The 24,150-nt window shown below is 44.9% G+C and overlaps 1 protein-coding gene across 1 annotated transcript in view; it reads right to left on the bottom strand.

Moving 5' to 3' along the window:
* Window positions 1-24,150, bottom strand: part of SPTLC3 (serine palmitoyltransferase long chain base subunit 3) — a 136,994-nt gene that overhangs the window by 36,219 nt on the left and 76,625 nt on the right. The window contains exons 7-9 of the mRNA XM_045809157.2: window positions 18,584-18,689; window positions 9,805-10,024; window positions 1,615-1,741 (exon numbers count right to left, since the gene is read on the bottom strand). Of these exons, the coding sequence (XP_045665113.1) occupies window positions 1,615-1,741; window positions 9,805-10,024; window positions 18,584-18,689 (453 nt within the window). The remainder of the gene's footprint in view (window positions 1-1,614; window positions 1,742-9,804; window positions 10,025-18,583; window positions 18,690-24,150) is intronic.

Raw genomic sequence — 24,150 nt, 5'->3', positions numbered from 1 at the left:
CATCCCACAGATGTGGTCCAAATACTTCTCACCCAAGAACTAAATGCCTCAGTAATAGTAGCAAATAACAGTAGCAAGCAATTATATGATGTTTACTAAATAATTGTTTTCAGACATAATTTTAAACAGTTTATGTATCTAAATTCACCTAATCCTCACAAAAGCATCAATCAATATTATTTTCCTCATTTTACAGCTGGAGGAGCCCAAACACCGAGAAGTCACTTGCCCTGAGTTGAACAGACAAGTTAAATCACTTGCCTATGGCCACAGAGCTAGTAAACAGGATTCCAGGGGTCAAATCTAAGCAGCCACTTTCAGTTTCTGCCCTTAACCATTGCACCACGTGGCCTCCCTAGATTGGATTTTTATTTCCTTTTCACACAGACTATTCAACAAGAGCCAGGATCATAAAACTCCAAAGACAAGGTTGGAAGAGACTTTGGAGAACCATCAATCACGGCATTTTACATGGAGGAACAAAATCACTCTGCAAGCCACTTTCCTGCTCTAGTGAAACGGAAAGTTCTGTCTCAGGGGTGTTCGCACCAGTGTCCTGTGGGGCGCTAGGGCTCAGGAGAAGGGCCTCGGGGCTGTCAGTATGGAGCTAGGTATATACACTACTTCAACCAGCCCACCCCTGTTCTCATCTGTCTTATATAGTAGACTTCTGGGTAAAACTTGTATATGAGTAAAGTATTCTGCTGCTTTAATAAAATTGGGAAATAGATCGCCCCATGATTCTACCGAAATAGTAGGCTTGGAAGATGGCAGTCAACAGTGGAGGGCTTCCCACTAGCTGGGAGGTGGGGTGCAGCACATGGATACTATGGCCCAGTGACCAGTCCTGGGGCGGGGAGAATTAGCTACTTGCATAAACGCACTCACGAGATTGCCTGGCGGCAAGAACTGCTTTATTCATCAGTGTATCCCCACTGTGTTATGTAGTAGAAGCCCTATAAACTACATCTAAAAGATAGTGAGCTCCAAAAGGCTGTGCTGGAACAATTTTTCAAAAAGCAGATTAAGCTCATTTGGGTTGAGCAAAGCAGCACACTTTGGCTGTGGTGACCCACTATAAAAAAAAATAAGAAGAATAAAGGAAATGGAAATGGGAAGTTATTGTGTGTGTTTTGTCCACATATCCTCAAATGCACACGGTGGCCAATCCCTCCCCGACCCCTACTTTGTTCCCAGGGAAACACAAGTGACAGCCCCAAGCAAACACAGGCAAACACATACAACTGTTTGCTTCATTTTAACACAACTGATTACACAAAATTATCCAGATTTGCTGATCACATGAAGAGGTGAATTAGAAAGTTTTCGTTGCTTTAAAAGAGCATTTCTCTCTCTCTCTGTGTGTGTGTGTATGTGTGTGTGTGTGTGTGTGTGTGTGTGTGTGTGTGTTGGCAGCAGTTTTAGCACATTTTTGTAGTCCGTATGATTATGTATCATGTACAAATTGGGTTTGTACAAATTGATTTACAAATTGAGTTATAATAAGACAAAGGTGTGTACCTGAGAAAGGGGCAGATTGATGAGACATAAGGAAGGCAGAGAGAAGTGTAAGAAAGGATTTGTGGGAGTTGTCCCCCCTGCAGACCCTTTTACCTTGCGTGGTACCATCCAGTCCCATGATAAATTTCATTGATCTGATGATTTGCTCTGCTACCGGGGGGCTCATGGATGTAGCATAAACAGCACTATGTGAGTGAGCTCGTAAATAATCCACAAGGTCCTTTAATAAAAGAGGAAACCCAAAAAGAAAGCAAATAAGTCTTAGTGTTGGTGGTGAGAACTCCATTTAGTCCCCTCCCCATCCCCCATAGCATAAGACTTTTGATTCTCGAATGTGGTGTCATTTTCAAGGGACATCACCAAACTGTTTATTTTTTTCTATCTCTTCTTCTTAGTCTCTCCTTCAAAAACCTATAAGGTATACAAAAGCGGCATGCTGAGAATTTGGAGTTGAGGTCTGTAAGGCAAAACCATATGTATAAAGGAAAATGATTTCCCAAATGTTTGTTGAATACCTAGCCTGCACACAAGCACTGGCTTAGCATTTAGGAGAATCCAGGAATACAGGATGTGGTTCTTGCCCGTGAGCACGTAACACTAGATTGTGCCTTTGGAAAAGTAATAGCAGGAAAATTAACAGGATACGCAGACCAGTATACGCAGCAGGACGATCGCAGAGGAAAGAGAGGGGATATTGCTAGCTGGAGCAGACAGGGGAGGCTTCAGTGAGGAAGCAGAATGGTCTTAAAGAATGAAGGCGGGTAAAGAGGAAAAGAAAACTTGGGGTGGGGGTACAGAGTGGCATAACGGAGAGGTGGAAAATTAAACCAGAGTGTGGGTTAGGACCAGATGAACTCCGGTTATGCCTTGGACAGTAGAGAACTATTGGAATGTTGTGCAGCACTCTTTGGAGTGCTGACGCACTGCAGTCTGCTGGTCTTCAGTGGTAGGAATGATTCTTCACTTGCATGCCCGACTCCTGAGGCCGAATATAAGGTCCCGGGTAAGCCCGCGGGAAGCTTTAAGACATTCCAATAACCCAGTGCCACAGTGGGGAGGCCGCACTGGAGGTGCTCAGCCATCTATTGGCTGACCAGACCATCCATTGGTCCACCTGTTCTGGCTCATGCCTTGGGACCCTCAGGACGCTCTGCAGAAAACCTGATGGGCTAATGACAGCTCTCTGCACCAGCAGTGCGTCTATAAAGGATCAGCGACCTTTTCTTCAAGGACGGGGAGACAGTTTAGAATTCCACTGAGGTGTCTTCTCTGATCATTCCCTAGTAAAGGTGAACTGGGAGGAGCCCTGCTTTGGGCAGGCCCATCTCCTCCTAAACCCCCTTCATCGACTACCTCCAAGTCTGGGACTATGCCCACCCTTCGCTTTTCCATCTCTCTTGGCGAATGGATAGCATGGTTGTTCACAAGCATTTTAAGCATTCTTAGCTCATCTTCCTCAGTGAATGGTCTGTCTCACAGGTGGCTGGTGATGTGACGCATGTACCTGGCCCAATGAGGGGACCTGGAAGCTCTATTCTCTCCCTCCTGCCTTTCTAAACCCCCCCTTCCATGCAACCTTCTCCCCCAACTTCCTTTCTCTTTATTGGCCTTCATTTCACACTCTTCATTTCTTCCTTTTCTTCTATTCTGATTCCCTCTTTCATTACAAATTCTCCATTTAAATCTTTTTTTCCCTTTCCATGTCTAAGTATTTCCTTCTTCCCTTCCTCTTCCCTTCCCTCCCTTCCTCTTCCCTTCCCTTCCTCTTCCCTTCCCTTCATTTCTTGTCCTTATTCTTTCATTTTTCTCTTCTCTCTCTACTCCTGGGCTTTCTTCCCTGCTTCCATTTTTCCTTCCAGCATGTTTGCACGAGGACTTGTCTGTTCTAGATGTGGGAGTGTAAGAAGAGTAGGAGGACAGAAAGGCTAGTCTCTGGCAGCCATCATCCACTTACATTAAAATTAAAATTAAATTTCTATCTATTCTTTTGTTTATTGAATCTCATATAAGCAATTGGGTGGGTTTTCACTATATTTGCAGAGTATATGCATGGTGATAGCCTGACTTAAGGCACTGGCCACACAGTATTTGGAAAGTTCACTCTGGAGGATGGGGGAGAGGGAGCACTCCTAAAGAGAGAGAGGCATTTTCCAGAGTAGTTGCAGCCAGGCTGTTCTTCACAGCTCTTGTTCAGTGCTGCTCCATGAGCAGCAACAAGGGTTTTCTTTGTTTGTTGAGAGTTGGTGCCTCCTGACAATGCCGGGAAGCCAAGCGGGAGAGAGCGTGTAGGATGCAGGGGACAGTATGATGGGGTGATGAAGGCTCACGTGGACCAGGGCTGGAAAAGGGCTGTTTCAAGGAGGTGATCTGGCCTTGAGGGATGGGTGGATTTGGACAGATGCAGAGGAGGGGGGAGGCATGGATCTGTGCTAAAATTGGGAATGAGGGTGACGTATTATCATCAAAGATGGAGGAGTCAACTGGGAGTAGAGGAAGAAGCTAGTGCTTCCAAGACAAGATTATCCCCGTGAAGGGAAGTGTGACTGAGGAATTACAGGACAAGCTCTGAAACTGGACTGCTTGGGTTCAAATCCTGGCTCTCCCACTTACTGATATGTGACCACCAGCAAGTTACTAAACCTCTCTGTGCTCTACTTTTCTTCTCTGAAAAATGAGATAATAGTAATACTGACTTCAGGGTCATCATGAAAACTAAATGAGTTTATATATATATATATATATATAGTCTAGAAGAGTGTCTGGTACATAGTGAACTCCCAATGAGATTGGCAGTCATTGTTAATGGATTGTGCGTTCGGAGATTCTTAGAGCTGGGAGCATGCGTTGGGAGGAGAGAACTAAAATACAAAAACTCCTCGAAGTGTCTCTAACCCAGGCCCCTCATTTGGCAGAGGGTAATGTTCTAAGATTAGGGAACTACACATTGGTACACCCAGACAGCAAACCAAAGGTTTTCAGCCCAGCTCTTCCTCTATCCTTATTGGGGTAGTAAAGGTCGGAAGGAAAAGAAAGGAGAAGAAAAGCATTTTAAAGAAAAGAGTCCCCAGACTTGATGACAGTTGGCATGGCCCCCAAAACATAATAGGGCTCGAAGCTAACACCACAGTTGATATTCCTTGGCCACTTGAAGCTCCATTTTAAGAACTTTACATGGGCTAACTTATTTTACCTTCCCAATCACTCTGAGATAAGTACTATTTTTATCTCCCTTTTATAGTTGAGGTGACCGAGTCACAAAACAGATAGAAAATGATCCAACCAAAACCTGGTTGGGTAACAAGGATTTGGACCCAAAGAGCCTGGCTCTGGAGTCCCCACGCTTAGCGCCATACTATAATACTTCCCCAGACCGGACAGCTGGCTTGGCACGTGGTGAGGGGGACAGGGGAGCCCAGAGCCAACCTCCTTCACTTCCACTTCACCTGTGATACTTTCCCTAATTCACAGTTTGCTCCTTTTTGGGGGTAGAGGGGAGAACCCCAATATACTCGAGTGTTAACAGTACTAAACCACAGACTGAATTGCATCAGTCTCAAAATGCTTTGGGGCCAGTGCTCTTATTTCCCCAAAGTGAGGGAGACCCCTTTGAGAGCAGGGATGGAGTTACGCACTCCTCTAAAATCCACAGCGGTGGGGACCTAGCAGCGGCCTGGTAAATACCGATGATCTAATGAAAAGCAGAGGGGTTTCAGGGACTGAGGATGGATGGTGAGGGTCCCCGAAGTATATAGGGAACTACTAAGCAGCATTCTTAGGAACAAGCATAGAAATATTCTCTTAGTCTTGGGGCTTCACTGACAAAGATCAGACAAAGAAACAAAGCAAAACTTCCTTGGATTCCTCAAGGGTTCTTCTCAATGTCCCCCAACCTGTAGTTTTCCTTTCCAAATTGGGAACGTTCATAAAGCCAAGGTCTTGTGCATTCTGAGTTTGAATGAATGCCCCATCAGTGCAGTTATCATTCTCTTTTAACATTAAGACTCTCTTGCCCACAATCTTATTTCTTTTAGACTGGGTCCCCTTCCTCTTAGGGTCTGAGTTTGTGAACGGGGTTAATTTTCTGACTTGCTTCAGAAAGTGGGGCTCCTTAGGTAACTTCTGCTGAGCATCAAGGAAGGTCTCGATGCCCTATTTCTGATTCTCTCCTCGCGTTCCGCCATTGGGCACCAAAAGCCATGAATTAGGAGTTGGCTTTGGTCTCCTCAAGGAAAGTCTGGGTTATGTCTTCCTTCAAAGTGGGTTAGAGGTCTCCTCATACCGAGGTTTCCAAGTCCATTTGTAAGTTCAAAACCCTGATTATTTTCTCTACCCATAGGCCTGGAGTTCAAGGGCAGAGGTGGTTTGCTGAGGAAATCAGACAGGAGGCTCTTAGAATAAACATCTTGGTGCTCATACCGTGACCCCCATTTACTTCAAAGGGCTGTTAAATGCAGCCTGGGCTGAGCACACAGGGCAGAGCTGGCCTCTGTGAGGGGCCAGCCTTTGTCTGGCGCCCAGGCTTCTGGGGCGAACGCTCACCCCAAACTTGGCTGCCGTGTCGGACTTCCCTTCTCCAGAATTCCAGCCCTGCAACCAATCAGTCATGAAGGCTACCTCTGCTCCACTCATTTGCAGGTCTCTGCTCAGCCTGGGGAGGCTGTAAAGCCAGGGGTTAGCAGCAGGCAGACAAGGGAACTCAGGATACATGCCTGAGAAACACTTGGGCCCCCCAAAGCAGGGTCTTTAGTGTTGACCACACCTCCTAGGCAACTGGACTGACACAAATTAAAAAATAAACATAAACCTAGCTTCATCAGCTCAGGTATCCTTCAAAGAAGCCATTCATAGCATGGAGCTCTGACAGGTGGAGAGAAGGCGTTATCTCTGACATTGCACCGCAAAGGTCTTGAAAGGACAGAATGTTCCAAGTTGGGTTGTTCCCAGATGATCTACGGTAGCTCCAAACTCAAAGTGAACAAAATAGCAAAATATTGCTGGCTCTGGAGAGGCCGTTTGGTCGGTTTCCCTAAGGCAGGGAGAGAAAGTCCAGACGGGGGCAGTAAATTCCAATAAGCAGAGATGAATTTGTCGGACATTCGGTGACAGCCAGCCTGAGGCCAAGACAAAGTCCCTACTCTCTGTGGTACTGTCTTAGCAAATCAATTTTTCCTCCTCTTGTTTCCAAACACGTTTCCTTTCATGACAGATCTGGTCGCTAACGTACACGTTCCTGACCTTGACCAGCTCCAGAAAGACTTCTAGATCCTCCTCGAAACTGTTGTTGGGAATATAGTCCCTCTCCTACTAACCCTAACATTGACATTTAAAAAGAAAGCCAGTTTTACCTTTTTCTAGATTTTTTGACCCAAGTAGTTAATTTCAAATCTCAAGATTTACTAAGATCTCTATGAACATAGTGAAATTGAAATTATTAGTGTTTCAGAAAAATGTACAATCCTAGTGTGTGTGTTTTAAGATTTTAAGGTTCATTTTGTTGCTTTTGTACCCACTGGTTAGAATCCTCGCTATTTTGCAGTTACTTTCCCCACCCCCCCCACACAAATTGAGGTATATACTCCAAAATATCCAGGAAAAATATGATGAAACTCTATAAAAACTGTACTCCAATTATTTAAATAGCTAAGTAGAAAGTTTTCTTTCAAATTAAAACTGTTAGCATTTGTCCAATCCTCCGTCCTTTCAGTTAAAAAGCACAGTTTAAAACAAAGTATAAGTAAAAATTTTCTCAAAAATAATTCAAAATCCAGGCGAATAAAAACTATGATTTAAATGGAAACTACACATAATTTAAAATTAACATAACTTAAAAAGCTAAAGGTCCAGACAAGCAGATGCAAAAATTCCATTAAGTCTTGGGCTTAGCAGGTTGGAAGGAAACCAATTTATCTGGGTTTGCCACAGACTCATCAAAACCATTCCAGACAGGTGTGTGTTTGATTTTGAAATCATCAGGGGACGACGCATATAAACACTTTCTCAAGTGGCCTCCAGTCTCTTGCTCACCCTCCACGTCTTGAAAACTGCCCTATGTTTTCTAGGTTTCGCATCTGACTGTTTAAGGGCAGTTAAGGCTCTGTACAGGCTAATGGACCTCTGCCAAAGACTCTCTAATTCTTGCTGCCATCTAGTGGTCAATTCAGAGACTGCAGCGTAGTTCGGAGCGGGAGGAGAAGACAGAGGCTCTGGAAAGGCAGCAGAGGGGGAAGGATGATGCAGTTCTCTGGATCCAAGCATGCGGAGAATGAATATTTTAAAGAGCAAGGAAATGAACAGATCTACACATTTTTTTTCTGCATTGATATTAATGTAAGTAATGATTTTCCACGACTGCCCGGTATCTATCCCAAATGAATACAAGTTACATAGACAAGAACAAATACACCTTTAAAACAGTCCCACTGGCTTGAGGATGGAGAGTAAGAGAGAACCAGAGTGAGCTGGTCCTAACTTCAGGCCAGTCATGAGCCTTTGTTTAAAGTGGGTATCCGATGAAGGAACTCCAAGGGGAAAATGTGACATCTACGAAATTTGACAACATTTCAAGGATCCGCGCGCTTCCGTTTATTCAGGTGCCCTTAGTTCAGGAAACAGAGTTACGCTTGGTTAAAAATTTTGTAGCTCAGAACTGCTGCTAAAGTCATCACAAAACCACAAGCTCACAAAAAATGAAGCCCCAATGAGGCACCTTCTAAATTTGAGACCTTCTGATCCCTCTGCTTCCACAGTTGAGGAAGGGAACATTTAACCTTTCACCAGATTCAGCTAAATTTTGTAGGATCCTAAGCATTCCCGATGTTTTTAGCATTACCCGGCTAATTCCCACAGGCCGGTGGAGGGAGGATGGAAAACAGTGCTTTGAGCTCAGAAGAAAGTAATGCTAGTTGAAGGGTCAAGACCACTGAAAACCCTGACCATTTTAAGCATTTGTACATCTCATGGTCACAGTGAAATCTGTTGTTTTAAATCATAGGCTTTTGATGGCCAGACTGTCTTCGGCTACAGTCCCTGATTTGTCTAACTGGTTTATCAGGAGTCTGAACTCTTGTTCCTGCTGGTGACAATGAGTAAGGAGTTGGAAATTTTGGAGACGCTGTGAATGCCACCTGCATACACTGGTTTGGGGCCTGGTGTTCCTCCTTGGTGGAGCCAACACCACTGTCACGAGTCACTCTGGGGCAGGTGTAGGCCTTTGTGAGAGAGCTATCAGGGTTTGGGTACAGGGCAGACCACTGGCTTCTTTATCCCTCAAATCCAGGTTTGATTTTTTCATTTTCTCTTTCTCCCTGGCCCTTGCCTCCTCTCTTTAATTTCTTTTAAACATTGATTGGTTTATATTCGCAATCTCCTTGGTGATATTGGATTAAAAGGACAGGGATAACACTCAATAGTCTGATCCCATCGGATCAGAATTTTAAGTCACGTAGATAAGATATGAGAAGGGCATCCGGCTGGCTCTGTTGGTCCAGATACAATTCTTGATCCTGGGGTCATGAGTTTGAGCCCCACACTGGGGGCAGAGATTACTTAAGAAAGAAAGGAAGAAAGGAAGGAAGGAAGAAAGAAAGAAAGAAAGAAAGAAAGAAAGAAAGAAAGAAAGAAAGAAAGAAAGAAAGAAAGAAAGAAAGAAATTAGAGGGTGACACAATTTGACCTATGGCTTATCCAAAATGTGGGAGAGAATTATTTCGCACAGGAAATCTCTTACAAGGGTGTCTCTGATCTTGCTACGATTTTGACTGAAACTCTTAAAACCCAGAACTCGTAGCACAGGGTCAACCTCATTAATATCTGACCTTTGCCCACTGTTGCTGTTACCTGCTTTATGTTTTTCATGCCACAACAACCAAGCTACTTACAGCTCTGTAACATCCCCTTAACATGTCTGTGGTTTGGTCTACATTACTCCCTCTTTTTGAAATATACCCTCCCCCATCATTTGCCTAGGAGAATGATATTTATTCTAAGAGTCCTTAGCTACTACCCTGCAGAGTCAACCACCCCTCTCCTTGTATGAAGCCTTTTCCTGCGTACACTGCTGATGCTGTCATTTTATTCTAAAGTGATTCCGCGTCACGTGCTCCTCTTCACCGTGAGCGGGGGAGTTCCTTGCCACGCTGGGCCTACTTGGCTGGGGACCCACTGTATCCAGGCTGCCATGATCAACTGAACTGAGCGGAAGCTCTCGGGGAACTCACAGAAGCCCTGCAGACTGTGTCCCCAGAGCATTCAGGTTTAAAATAGACACGGGGAGTCCCTGGCTTACCTTCCTTCCAGCTATGTAACCCCCCGCAGCTCCAAAGCTTTTGGTGAACGTGCCCATAAGCACATCAACATCTCGAGGGTCCAGTCCAAAGAATTCGACAACACCCCGGCCGGTTGGGCCCACGGACCCAATACTGTGAGCTTCATCTATGTAGAGGTAAGCCTTGTATTTCTTCTTTAGAGCCACGATCTGGGGCAGATGCACGATGGAACCTTCCATGCTAGGGCATAAGGAGAAATTCTTGTCACTTGAGTATTCTTTCCTGGGAAACCCTGTGATGGTCTCCCTTCCAGTCCTTCTCAGACAGCCTGTCCTGACACCAGTCAGTGGGACGGACATGCAATTCCTCTCTTCTTAAGGCATATTTTATTTGGATAAGACAACCTTCTCAATCTTGAAAAGCTGATCTGGCATTATTTTACTTGAAAAAAAAATTTTGTGTTCAATAGATTGAAGTGCTTATAGCTAATTCTCAAGTGAACAATTAGCTCACTGCACTGTTGATTGATTTATTTGGAAAGTCAACTAGTGTAACTAGACTGACCATTTTGGATTCTAGGTCTTCTGCTAGTTTTAATGAGATCGTTCTATGGTAATCTATCTTTGTCAGCTTGCTGCTGTCTATTTGAAGAGTTCTATCGGATCTAAACTCAGCGCTTGCATTGCCAAAGATGAAAGGAAAGAATTAAAAACACAGAAAAGAACTTTGCTTAAGACACACAGTGTTGATGAAAGCACAATAGAAAGTTCTCAGGATCTCTTGTTTAGTGCTCCTTGGAAGTCAAGCGCTATTGGAGGCATCTGGTGGTGTCCCCTCTTTCTGTTCCTTTAGGGCAATGGTTCTCATTCTTGAGGGAGCATCGGAATCCCCTGAATGGTTTGTTAAAACACAGATTACGCTATCCCCCCACCCCCGCCCCTGAGTTTCTGATTTGGCAGGTCTGGGGTGGGCTGAGAATTTGTGTTTCTACCAAGTTCCCAGGAGACACCCTCTGGTTGGGGACAACACTTTGAGGACCACTACCATAGATGAACCTTTTTGGTTTAGCCCTAAGTGCTTAATTTTTCATGGTATTATAAATTGCAAAAACACTTCAAGCTCTCCAGAAAAGGGAAAAATATGAAGTAAATAAATAAGTGAAATTCACATTTACATGCCACCTTCGGAACCCAATGGGTTTAAAAGAACTTTTGGCTTTAATCAGTTCTCACAACACTTTGTGGGCTGTGTCTACACCACACACAGTTTTGACTGCACTGACAGGCGGATTCTATGAAAACACACACCCTCTCACCCTCACCACACAAAGGAACTTGTCAAACAACTCAAGCAACCCTTCAATTTCATTCGAGAACGAATCAACGGGCGCAAACAGAAAGTTGAACCTCTCCCTTCTTCCCAATTAGTTTATTTATTACATTTAATGTATGACAAAAATAAACTTAAGTGTTAGGTCGATTCAGTCAAAACAGTCCGGCTGGTTGTGCCGTTACCCAAGCCAAGAGGTGTTGGTTTGGAGGGAGTAGGGTGACCACCGAGAGCAGCATTTGTGCTTTCGGCTTCTTTAAAGGACTTTATTCTTCAGAGCAGTTTCAAGGTCACAGCAAAACTGAGCGGAAGGTAAAGATTTCCCATATGCTTCCTGCCCCACATACGCGTAATCTCCCCCATTATCAACATCCCCCACCAGCACGGTCCACTTGTCACAAATGAACCTACGCTGACACACCATTGTCACCCAAAGTCCGTAGGTAACGTGACGGCTGCCTCTCGGTGTTGTGCATTCCGTAAGTTTGGACAAATGTATGCTAACGTGTATCCGTCCTCGTGCTATCTTACAGACTGTTTTTACTGCCCTACAAATCCCCTATTCCCTCCTCTCCCCACCCAACCCCTGGCAACTACTGATCTTTTCACGGTCTCCATAGTTTTGCCTTTTCCAGAATGCCATACAGCTGGGATCATGCACCATGTAGCCTTTTACGGCTGGCTTCTTTCACTTAATAATAGGCAGTTAGGTTTCTTCCATGTCTTTTCATGGCTTGAGGGCTCATTTCTTTTTAGTGCTAAATAGCATTCCATTGTCTGGATGCCCCACAGTTTACTTATTCATTCACTGACCGAAGGACATTTTGGTTGCTTCCAAGTTTTGGCAATTATGAATAAAGATACTATAAACATCCATGTGCAGGGTTTTGTGTGGACACTCAGCTCCTTTGTGTAAACATCAAGGAGCATGATTGCTGTATTGTAGGGTAGGAGTGTGTTTAGTTTTGTAAGAAACCACCACACTGTCCTCCAGAGTGCCTGTGCCATTTTGCATTCCCACCACGAATGTATGAGCCTTTCTGTTGCTTCACATCGTCAGTCTTCCAGATTCTGGCCTCCTAACAGGCGTGTAGTGGTATCTTATTGCTTTAATTTACATTTCCCTGATGAATTATGATGTGAAGCTTCTTTTCCTGTGCGTTTTTCCATTTACACATCTTCTCTGGTGGGGTGTCTGCTAAGGTCTTTGGATCAGGTTGTTTGCCTTCTCACTGTTGAGTTTTAAGAGTTCTTTGTACATTTTAGATAATAGTCCTTTGTCAGATATGTCTTTTGAAAATATTTCTCCCAGTCTGTGGCTTGTCTTCTCACTGTCTTGGCATGGTCTTCCGCAAAGCACAAGTTGTTAATTTTAATGAAGTCCAGCTTTATTGCCATTTGTGTTTTCACAAGGTCATTCTGAATGGCTGGTTTCAGATTTTAATGAAATGAAAACCAAATACACTCATCTTCTCTTATATAAGTTTGTGAGTTAATTCCAGTATTTTCTTAGATTAATCGTTTGTTAACATGGTTTTCATTGAGGGGAGAAAGTGCGGCCATCTGACTCAGCTTCGACTGTAGCCACACCACTTACCAATGGAGGACGTGGGCAACTTACATGATGTTCTCTGCCTCAGTTTTCTCGGATGTAAAGGAAGCACGATGATGGAACCCTTCCGGTAAGGTCTTTCTAAGGAAGCCTAGAAACGATGTTTGTAAAGTGTCTGGCACGTATGAGCACTCACTGGGTTGTTCTTTTTCTTAGGAGGCACTTAGGAGGAAATGTTTGCAGTGGGGCCTGACTTGAGAAATTGGGAGCCCTTGACAACGCTCTGTGTTGAATCTTCTAGGAAAGAGGCCTGTGAGTGTCCTACATAATAGATGGCTATATGCCCTCAAAATTCTAGGATCCACTTCTCATCTTTAATGTGTTATAAGTTGGTAACACAACGATGCTGAAAACCTGACATGTCACAAATGCCGTTCTTTGTTCTGGAACTGAATTTGGCAGGAGCCAGCATTAATGCTGAACAGTTTGCAGACACTGAAGGCAGCTAATTAGCCATCCTTTGCTGGGGCTGGTCGAGCTGATGTTAGGAGTCTGCCCACCTGGTTTGTATTTCTTCCTCCAAGATTAATGACTCTACAGGACTGCTGATTTCTGGAGTTACTGCAGGGCACACATGGGTCCCAGGGAGAACTCGGCTTTTATAAAGAGTTATATTCACCCGCACTAAGTTTTCATTTTCTCAATGTGACCAAATTTGAATCGAACCCTTTCCTATAGGGGGATATTGAGATCGGTGCATGCATACAAATGGATTTCTATGTTATTCCTGTAAATGGCTGTCTGAAAACACAGCGCCAAAAATGAAAAAGAAAACAAGGATGGCGTTTTTTTTTTTTTTCTTCCTGAATGGCAAGTTGTGTTTTCTTTTGACTTCAGTAAAAGGAAAACAACTAAAATACAACTGTAGGTAGAGATAATTCCAGTACTTAATTTGAAGCTCTGTGCAAGGACTGGAATTAGTCTTCCACCAGCAAGCTGGTGAATAATTTCTTTGTATCTTTTCTGTTACATAATGAATTAGCTAAGCGACAAGACTCTTTTTTGAAATTTCCCTCTCACCACCTTCTCCTTCACATATAAAGCATATTATCCACTAGCAGGACTGGGAATTAACCCACTGGCCTGCCAACTTACATGGTGGAAAAAATCTCCCTGGTGGGCCCCACGTATAATCCAGGGAAGAAAAGAGGGTGAAAACAGAAAAAGAAGAGAGGTAAGACTAGTTAAAACTAAAGTACTTTCTTTTCCTTTTTTCTCTATTTGTTTAAACCATGGGTTAAAGTTCTCGATCCTTAAACTTACACTGTCTTGGGGAGGAGAAGAGCTTACACTCTGAGAGAGAAGGGCCTTCTGAGACTCAAACATTTGTTTACGTATGTGTTTTCTGGAAGGGCTGGTTACTAGTTCTCGATACTTTTTATTTTGAAAGTTTGGGCTCCAGTTATGTGACTGTATCTCCCAGGTTATTTGAGACCCCCTGCCCTTCTCTAGTCTATTTCTGAATAATTGTGAGATTTCTCAACCACAATGAGTCAACCAATTAGACTTTTCAGAGACGCAAAACTGGAAGAATCTGACTTTAAAACAATTCTTAAAAGAAAATGCAGACGAGAACACTATAATAATAGGATTGTACTTTTAAGCCCCAAATCACGAACTCATGGAACTTTAGATCTCAAGTTTCACTCTCCCTATTTTACCCTGGGTAGGCAAGTGGTGAAGGCCACATGGAGAACTTTACATCTTCCATGTTTACGTCTTTGGATGGGGACCCACGGGTGGAGTCTTCTGCTGATACTGGGCCTCTGTCCCAGCAGGGCTACCTCATTTGAATCCTGGTCCTACTTCATCTCAGTTGTCTGCCCTGGGTCAAGGGTCTTCATCTTCACAGTAACTCAAGATCACACGCGTGAAGCGAGCAGTAGTCGCAGAGTAAACGCAAGCTCCTTCCCCTGACATCCCTCCTTCAGCTGGGTGGAGAGCAAACGGCTTCACAATGCAGAGAGCTTACTGTTTTCCATGCTTCAACTTCCTCAACTGAAAAGATATTTAATGATGAAGACAGCCGCCCTTGGTTGTGGGCTTACTATGGGCAGGGCTTCTGCAAGAACGAGGTCCGATGATCTTATTTAATACTTAACAAAAGAACCCTATGAAGGGCACAGGACTATAGGTGACAACACTGGGATTTGAACCCAGGTCCCAGGCCTCCCTCCAGATTCTGGCTCCCCCATATTCTCTGTATACATAATGAGACATAATGAGACTTAGATGGTTTACGGATGGTGACATTATTACTGTTGTTATTGTTAGTGTAATTACCATTATCATAACTGCTCTTGTGGAGTTTGTGGACTTCTTAAAATTGGTATCTGGGGGCGCCTGGGTGGCTCAGTCATTGAGTGTCTGCCTTCGGCTCAGGGCGTGATCCCAGAGTCCCGGGATCGAGCCCCACATCGGGCTCCTCCGCTGGGAGCCTGCTTCTTCCTCTCCCACTCCCCCTGCCTGTGTTCCCTTTCTTGCTGGCTCTCTCTCTCTCTGTCAAATAAAAAAATAAATAATCTTTAAAAAAAAAAATTGGTATCTGGCTTTTTTCTACCCTGATACCTGCCTGAAACTGTCTGATTGGGCTGACTGCTTTTTTTAGGAATTATGAAAAAAATTGATTTATGTGAGGCATTTGTGGTGGTGACAGGGCGGGGGAGGGGACGGGGGGGACTTTGCCCATGGTGGCAAACCACAGCAATAGATAAAAAAAAATCTGAGAGCGAAAATTCAAAAGAGGCTTTGTGCTGATGTCAACAAGGTATGTGTCCATAAGACATTGCTACAAAGTAGAGGCGCATTCGTGAACTGCTGGTTTCACATTCCTAACCCTGGTCCTTTGGAAAATCTTGTGGGAAATAATTTCGTTTTTTGGTGACAGCAGCAGATGAGGACATCCACTATGTTCCAGAACTCCAGTCTCGGTTAGCCTTATTTTACAGATGAGGAAACTGAGGTCCCAGGAAGTACTGAGGCTTGTCTAAGAGGTGCCCTGCTCCCTAGTTACAAACGGGTTCTTTGAGGTCACAGTTTCACGTAAAGACAAGATTTTGCGCAGATGAGATAAAAGAAAGGTCTCTGTGAAGGGAAGTCCGTGGAAAGTGGAGGTTTCACTGTATAAATAAATGCCAGGCTGATTGAACCACTGTGGTAGATCGCCTCCAAAGATGGCTGCTTGCAAGTCTTCCCATCCCTCTACACACAAGCCAATCCTCGCCTCAAGAGGCGTGGTCTGTCTCCCTTCCCCTTGAATCTGGCCTGGCCTTTCGCCTTTATTTTGACCAATAGAGCATGGCAGAAATGATGCTATACCAGTGCTGGGCCTCACCCTTAAAAGACTGGCAGCTTCTGCTCTCCTTCTCTCAGAAGACGGCACCATGTTGTAAGGAAGTTCTGGCTTGATTGCTGAGTGAGAAGAGCCTATAGACCAAGTACCCCAGAGAAGAGAAGGGAACAAGGTACCTCAGCCAAGAGCTAGTACTGAGTGAGGTCGTTTTGGACGTTCCAGATCCCAGCTGGACTCCCAGCTGAATGCAACCCCATGAATGACCCCAGTCAACACCATGTGGAGCAGAAGAACTGCCCAGTGCAGTGCAAGCCCTTATGCTTTGGGTGGTTTGTTACACAGTATCAGATAACAGAACAGACACCATTGCTAGTGAGGCCCAGGCTGTGGTTTGGTGCCATGCTGGCTTGGAGCCAGAAGTCCACACCTGGCTCTGCCATCCTCCTGAGATCATGGTAGGACACAGGCTTAGCTATTAACAAGCCCTGCTGCTGGAGTGGGTTCTCTGTGTAACTGATGGGAATGGTTGACAGTAAAATGCTGGTGGTCCACTTAATTTCAGCCACGATCAAAGTACTTCAAACACAACTTTCCTTTAGTGGAGCCAAGTTTTGTTTATTTGCAGTTGAATCCTGTCAAGTCTGGTTAAAGGAGATGTCCGGTCTGCTCTCCCTCAGCTGATCCCTGCTCCCACAAGTCCAGGCCTGAATGACAGGTGTTTAGACAAGGGCTCCCTTCCCAAGGTGGCAGCTGGCACAGATCACACAGGGAGAAAGACCTGGGCTTGAGATTATGACAGCCCAGAGTCAATATGAGATTATTTCCGAAAAGTAGCAAGTTCAAGGCCAGTGAGTAAATTATTCATTAAATGGAATTGTTAATTGAAGGATTCCACGGCAGGGTCTTTCAACCTCGGCACCGTTGACATTTCGAGCAGGTGGCTTCTCTGTTGTGGGGGGCTGTCCTGTGCATTGCAGGATGGTTAGCAATATCCCTGGCCTCCGCCGACTAGATGCCAGGAGTGCTCTATTGCAGTTGTGACAAGTGAAACTTGCCCAGAGTGTCCAGGAGAGGGGCGGTTGTGGGAAGGAAACACCTTGGTTGAGAACGCTGCTGTAGGGCGATCCCAAAGACTTCATAAATAGGACACCATCTGGGGGCTGACCCGAGGAGGTGCTGATGGGTGATACATAACGTGGGCTACTAGAAACTTGGAATGCCAGCTTTGCAACTCCACAGTAGCACTGGGGACACCCAGGACACCAGGCGCTGGGGCAGGAAGGCCAAGGGAAAAAACAAGATGGTACCTGGCTTATTATTATTATTATTACTATTATTATTATTATTATTTTAAATCAAGGAGAAAGCACTTCTTTTTCCCAAAAGGGATGGAAACACGTTTCTTCTGCTGCTTGTTTTCCATTCACGGAACAGAAATGATGTGCACTCTGGCTGAATGAAAAGCTCCATCAGATCTAAGTCTCCTTTGCAAGCACGCTTCTCCTTGTGGGGAAAGTAAGCTCTTATTCCTTTCCATTTAATATTGTTCACTTTTCTATGATTATAAGAAACATCTTCCCCAATTCTTTGAACGTGAGGATTGTTTGGAAACTGATTTAGGAGTGAGCACTCTGAGATAGGGTTTCCTTGACTCAGGGAGTAGGGCATTCGACAGAAGCACGGCTTGGAGGCAGTTCCCATTTCAGCAGCGATACCAGTTCAGAGAATGAAGCCAATTCCATCACGACAGGCCTTGTAAAAGCTCTCAGGGGCTTAGTGGGTGTTTTGTCTGCTCGACTTCACAGCGGTGGGAAACTGAGCATACCGTCAGATGCTAAGTCCAGCCGCTCCCAGCTCTGGATCAAGAACTGCACTTGAGGTTAGTCTTGACCTTGTGGAAAATGGTTTCTGTATTCTAATGCCAACAATTGGCCAAGTTCAGCAAGCAACTGGAGTTTGGGTGCACTGTCCAGTTAGAAGCATCTGGTGCCTATCAGCAATGCCATGGAGGAGAGAAGCATTTTTGTTTTTTTAAGAGAAAGAGCATGTGAGTGGGGGGTTGGGGAGGGACAGAGAGAGGGGGAGAGAAGAGAACCTTAAGCAGGCTCCTTGCTCAGCATGAGCCCGATGCGGGGTTCAATCTCGTGACCCTGAGATCATGACTTGAGCAGAAATCAAGAATCCAATGCTTCACCAACTGAGCCACCCAGGCACCCCAGGCAAGAAGCATTCTGATGTTCAATAACCCAGCCCCCACAGGCCTTTGAGACTGTGGAGCAGCCAATGGTAGAGAAAAGAATCAACGCAAGTAATCAATGCCCTGAGAGGACATTTCTGAAGACACCTTCACAAGCATCCAGCCTCTGAGGTGTTCTGCTCTATGTACGGACACTGAAAAGACAGGTGACCCAAGCCTGACGGCTCACATTGGTTGCTCTGGCTCAGGTCTCTTCATAATACCTTATAACCAACTCATTTTTCCATTGAGCTAAGAGAGGTCAGACTGCCCTCCTTTGTCAGCTCGCTGCGGGCCCAGTGTGCTGAAACGTCCCCGTTATTTCCTTACCTGTAGATGCCCTCCACTAGGATGAGAATCTTTTTCCACGCTCTGCGGATTCGAGGCTGGCCGTAGATTACAGCATCTCTCAGGAGCTTCTCTAGGCTTTGCATGTCTTGAAATAATACCAAAAAGAAACTGAGTCATGAGAAGGTTTTCCTTTTCCTCCCCCCCCCCTTATTTTTTGAGAAGGTATCAGATTTCTTGGGCTCAGGCTCGGACCTGAACTTTTTCGGAGAGCAAAAGCAGAATCAGAGAACACATGGGGGAGGGGGGAGAGGCTTGTATTTTAGTACAACTTAACTCTGACAAGATGACGCGTCGGGTTTGTATAACAGGCAGAATAAACCCCCACGGGAGGCACATGGTTTCATAGGCTCTCCTGCTTCAGCCGTCATTGAAACACTACATGTGCCCCTGGGACTTCAGCTTTGTTACCAGGTTACAATAAACTCCGAGCGATATCATCAACTCACGCTCACGGATGGTTTAGGCGCAAGCATGTTAGGGTTTAGTTGAGTTTGTACAGAGTGGGGGCCTTGCTGGCAGGTGTCTCACTTGTGATACTTTGAGATCTGACCTTTGACACCCTCCACCTTCAGAGGTTCAGAACTTTAAGCCAGGGGAACAATTAGCACTCCTTTGGAAGCATCTGGACACATTAGTGAGTGCTAACAATTATTGAGCCCTATCTGCATGCCAGGCATCCTTCTGAGCACATTTTTTTGTAAGAACTCTTCTAATCCCGGGACGCCTGGGTGGCTCAGTTGGTTAAGCGTCTGCCTTTGGGTCAAGTCATGATCCCAGGGTCCTGGGGTGGAGCCCCACATCGGGCTCCCTGCTCAGTGGGGAGTCTGCTTCTCCCTCTGCCTGCCGCTCCCACTGCTCCTGTTCTCTCTCTCTCTCTTTCTGACAAATAAATAAATAAAATCTTAAAAAAAAAAAAAAAAGAGCTCTTCTAATCCTTACCATGACCCTAACCACGAGGCACCTTCATTTTGTTTCAGGAAACCAGGGCACAGGAAAGTCTGGTAAATCTCCTAGGTCTATGATCACAACCAACAGAGCCAGGATTTGAACCCCTGCAGTCTTGTACCATGACCCACATTCAGAACAACTACCTTCGACTTCCTTCAGTGAGAGCTGTATGTTGTCCCTTCTTCTCAAGCTCCATGGTCATGTAGAATAAGGATGGATGGATGTCTGCTAGAATATTCTTGTTAACTTGTGGTGTCAAATATAATTAATAGTGACTTTTCATTTATCTGCAGTCACATGTAGATGACTGAGCTGTGGTTGAGAGACCACTGGGAAAGATTGGTCTACATCCCAGGGTGTGTGTGTGTGTGTGTGTGTGTGTGTGTGTGTGTGTGTGTGTGTTTAACCTGCAAAGCCCAGAGACAGAGATAAAAGGCAGAGTCTTAGGTGCATGTTTTTAGACTCCTTATATTTCTACTATGTTCCTTTGCACCTCCTGAGCCCTCCCTTTTTGAGAATCTGAAACCAAAGTACTTTAGGTTTGGAATCTGATTTTAATTTGAAAAGATAGAAATGCTACTGAACAGCTGACCTGACGGTTGCTTACATAATGTTCTCCAGACATCAGAGACCCCAGTAAAAGTGCTCACAGGATAAACCCAGCAGAGATCAATCTAAAATGGCACAGTCAATATCGGTTTGGGTCAGAGCGACAAGAAGCCGGTGCGCCAAAGGAACAGCTATTCTTCGGGTTATCACTGGTCTCGGCTCCAGTTAGCTCAGGTTCTTGGTTTCAGCGGAGAGCCCTGAAGCTTTACCTTTTAGTTCCCAGTCTGTGGTTGCACCTGTTTTAGGGTTTCCTTATAGCACTAGTGCTAGTGCACAATATTAGCGCCCAGTCAATGTGTGATCATGGAACCGGTCGCCTTCCCATGGAAAAAGGAAGGAGAAGAACGCTTTGGATCTAAATAGAAGTTATGAGAAAGAATTGCCTCATGTCTGCAATAGCATTTCTTTAACTACCTGTGTTTGGGGGGTTTGTTTTAAAGACAGGAAGACACCTCTGTCTTCCCAGAGGTAGGGCGTTTTAGCGACATGACATCATTACCCACTAGATGGCAGCCAAGGAAACGAAAAGCAGCTTGCTGCTTTTGAGAATTTCCGGGATAATAAACCTTCGCCTGTAAGGACATTTTGTTTTAGGCTGGGTTCCTAAGATGTTGAAGGAACCCCTGTGATTGAGGGAAACAGAGCTTTTTTCTATAATCTACTGCAGGCCTGTTAGTCTCTGAACGGAACGAAGAGACGATGAATATAAGTATTCTTGTGTAAAGAGCGTTTTTCCTTCTGGGAATTGGAATTTGTAAGGTTTGTTTTTGTTTTTGTTTTTTGTACAGAAATGACACATGATGAATGTGGTCCCAAACTAACAGCCATTTAGAAAATGAATATTCTTAAGATTTTGAAAAATCTGTATACGCAGAGATTATTCTATTGCTTATGCAATCGAATAGGCCACATACATATTATAGGCTTAGCCTGGGATTAGGTTTAAAGTGAACACCACTAAAGAAAATAGAAGGTTCTCCCCATTCTTTTAATAACAAGCAGGACAGAGAACGAGCCTTTCAATAGCCATGATGTGTTTCATGAATTTTGCAGATGGAAGTGAGAGGAATCCCGGTCCCTTCTGTGGCAGGGAGCTCATCCCGTTCCACTTGAATGGAGAGTTCCATGGGGGTTGGCTTTGGTGAAACTTCACCAAACTCCTGCTGTCCACACACTGGGATTCTTGAGCAGAGGGAAAAATCAATCAGCCTTACCTCCCACGTGAGCAGGAGCTCAGAAAGTTCACAGAAGCTAGGCAGAGAAAGGGATGACTTCACTCAGCGTGGGATTCCGGACCCCTGTTCCTGTCTGGCAGCTTCTCTTTGGTTCTTAGGGTCTTGCCCTATTAATACTGCAGTGTGTGGGTTACAGACCTGTAGGATTCAGGGGTTCATGGTTTATGATCTGCAGGCCTTGTGAGAGCCTACTGTTTTAGCAAGTCACACGCTAACATCGGCAAGGGATTTTTAAATAATGGTGCTTATTTAAGCACTTAAATTTGCATTATGTTCATCCTCGTGACACCTCTAAGAAGTAGGAAAGAATGATTAGGTTTTTGTTTTCTCTGATGAGCAAACCAATGCCAGAAGGTTTGTAAAACCAACCACCCAAAACCAAACCCAAACAAGCCAGTTTCTTGTTGGTTTATAAAGAAAATGCTGAGATATGGAAATTAAAATAAAAGGATAAATTCAATGCCATCACGGGGCACATACATAGCACTATTGTACAGTATCATTCTAACCTTATTGCACATTAAGGACTTGTAATTTTGCCACAAGTTTCGGTGTCAGCAATGCCTTTGACATCATTCACCACCATCCAAGTTCACTAAGGTGGTTTCCTTTGGTTTGGAAGGGCTGGGAGGAGTGAGCTGGCATGCTGGGTGATGAACACTGAGCTATTAAAAATGAAAGCACGGAGGCCACGTTCTGGTGATCCGTGCAAAGCAAGTCCTGGTCTGTCACAGGCCTGGCTCATCAGATTGCTGAATTGCTAAATACCTGGAATAATCCAACAACCTGCCAGAAACTATGATCAGGCTTAGGTGACAAACACACTTTGAGAGCCTATTCCTGAGCCTGTCCTTGAATTCAAAGCCCTGATAATATCTGCAGGCCTCTGGGATCTGGGCAAGCTGCAGATAACGTACTGTGAAAAGCAGGCCCAAGGAAACAAGGATGCCATAATCTTCTCAGAAGGGAGGCTGGGTGTAGTTCAGTGTCTTCCTGAAGATCAAAAGTGGATATCTGGCTTCTTTCTGACTTTCCAATACAGCGACAAGACTTTTTTTTTTTTTTTTTTGGCATGGCTTCCTCCTTCCTCTTCTCCTGTGCAACTGACCTTCTGTTGAGACCTGAGCGCTTCCCTTACTCCCAACGGCTTTCTCCTCCTCTGGATCCAGGGCCAGTCATGGCGGTTGTGATGAACATCGGCCTCTACCTTCCGTATGCTGCCCGCTGTGGCTGATGGTCCTTCACCCTCAGCTCCAAGAAAACCACGTCCAGGTGCGTTTAGGTCCACCCTCTGCTTCCCTATTCCACGGGCTGCTCACCAGAAATAGTTTCCTGCCTGCACACGACAGGTATCCACCAGATATCTCTGAAGTGACAACATGGCTGGGTGATGAAGGAACGCACTTGTTACTTTAAGTCCTTGCTCCCCATCTGTTCCCCCATTCTTCTCGTTCCTTTGGAGATGCTCAATTTCATCCTTCACATTGCGCCAGAATGTGAAATATTAAGCAATCTTACTTAAGTAACTGTGAACGATGATAAATAAATTATGCTTAACTTTTAAGATGGTGATAGGGGAAATGCACCTTGTTTAGCCTTTGGGGGAAAGCATAATCATAATGGCTAACTTTGGTAAGCAAATAAATGTTTTTCTCAAAGTCACATTTATAGTCTTTTCCCCATGAGATCAATGAGGGACTTTCTGATGCATTGAAATTTGGTTTTACGGTTTGGGTAAATACTTTGGTTCAGATTTTCTTGGTAGCTCTGTCAGTATATGGGCAGTCATTGCATGACCTTGGGCAGGTTTTCAAGAAGCAGGGTGATCTCCTTGCAAGAGTGCAAAGGCAACTGGGAGCAAAGGACCAAGCTGATCTGAGGGTGAGGCAGGTGCTAGGGGCAGGGCCTGTGTATTGGGGGAGGGGATCATACCAGCAACTTCTGATCGCGGGGACATGAGATAAAGGACAGGAAGAGCCTAAAGCATGGGGACAGAGTCCCCAGGCTCTGGTCCAGTGCAGCATGTAGGGCTCTGGTTGTCTGGGAAGAATTAAACACAGTACTGACTTGGGATCCCTAAGCACTTGAGGTCAATTCAGGAAGGTAAGATGTGATTCGGGGAACAATGTGGAGGCTCAGAAGTCAGTGCTGGGATCCTGCGTCTCAGGTCAAGGGCAACCAGAGTGAACCGTGGCTGCATCTGCCTAAGCCAACTGCTGGGCTCAAGAAGAGTTGCATGGGAGAGGGAGAGGGAGGCCCCTTCACTTCACCAGCTGGGAGGCAGCTGGGGAAGGAGGTCAAAGTGTGTGTGCTTAAAAATGGGAACTGGAGTCAGATCTCCTTGGTGTAAATGCCAGCTCTGCCTCTTACTAGCTCTGTGTCTCCTCACCACTCTGGGCCTCTGTTTCTTTGTAAAAAAGGGGAAAATCCTAGCAGGTGCCTTGTGTAGTTATGAAGCTCAAATGAGTTACTACATGTAAAAGGCTCATTACAGCAAGGGTTCAATACTGTTAGCTGTTGTTAAAACATATCGAGGCAATCACGGTACTTATTAAAGAAAACAACCCAGTTCAGGAGTCCAAGTCACACCTTAAGATCTAAAAGATTGTGGCTCATAAAAAGTAGTCTCAGTGCTGTTTATGGGTTTGAACTTCCACTCAAACAGCACTGCGGAGCCCTCAGAGGCAGAACTCAAGAGTTTCCCTAAAAACATTGCACTCATTCTTCTGTCTCCTCTTGGCCTTTAAATGTCTT

This window comes from Ursus americanus, chromosome 22 (genome assembly GCF_024610735.1).
Source record: "Ursus americanus isolate L20-20 chromosome 22, mUrsAme1.1.p, whole genome shotgun sequence".
Lineage (NCBI taxonomy): Eukaryota > Metazoa > Chordata > Mammalia > Carnivora > Ursidae > Ursus > Ursus americanus.
This window is presented reverse-complemented; position numbering and strand designations above follow the sequence as displayed.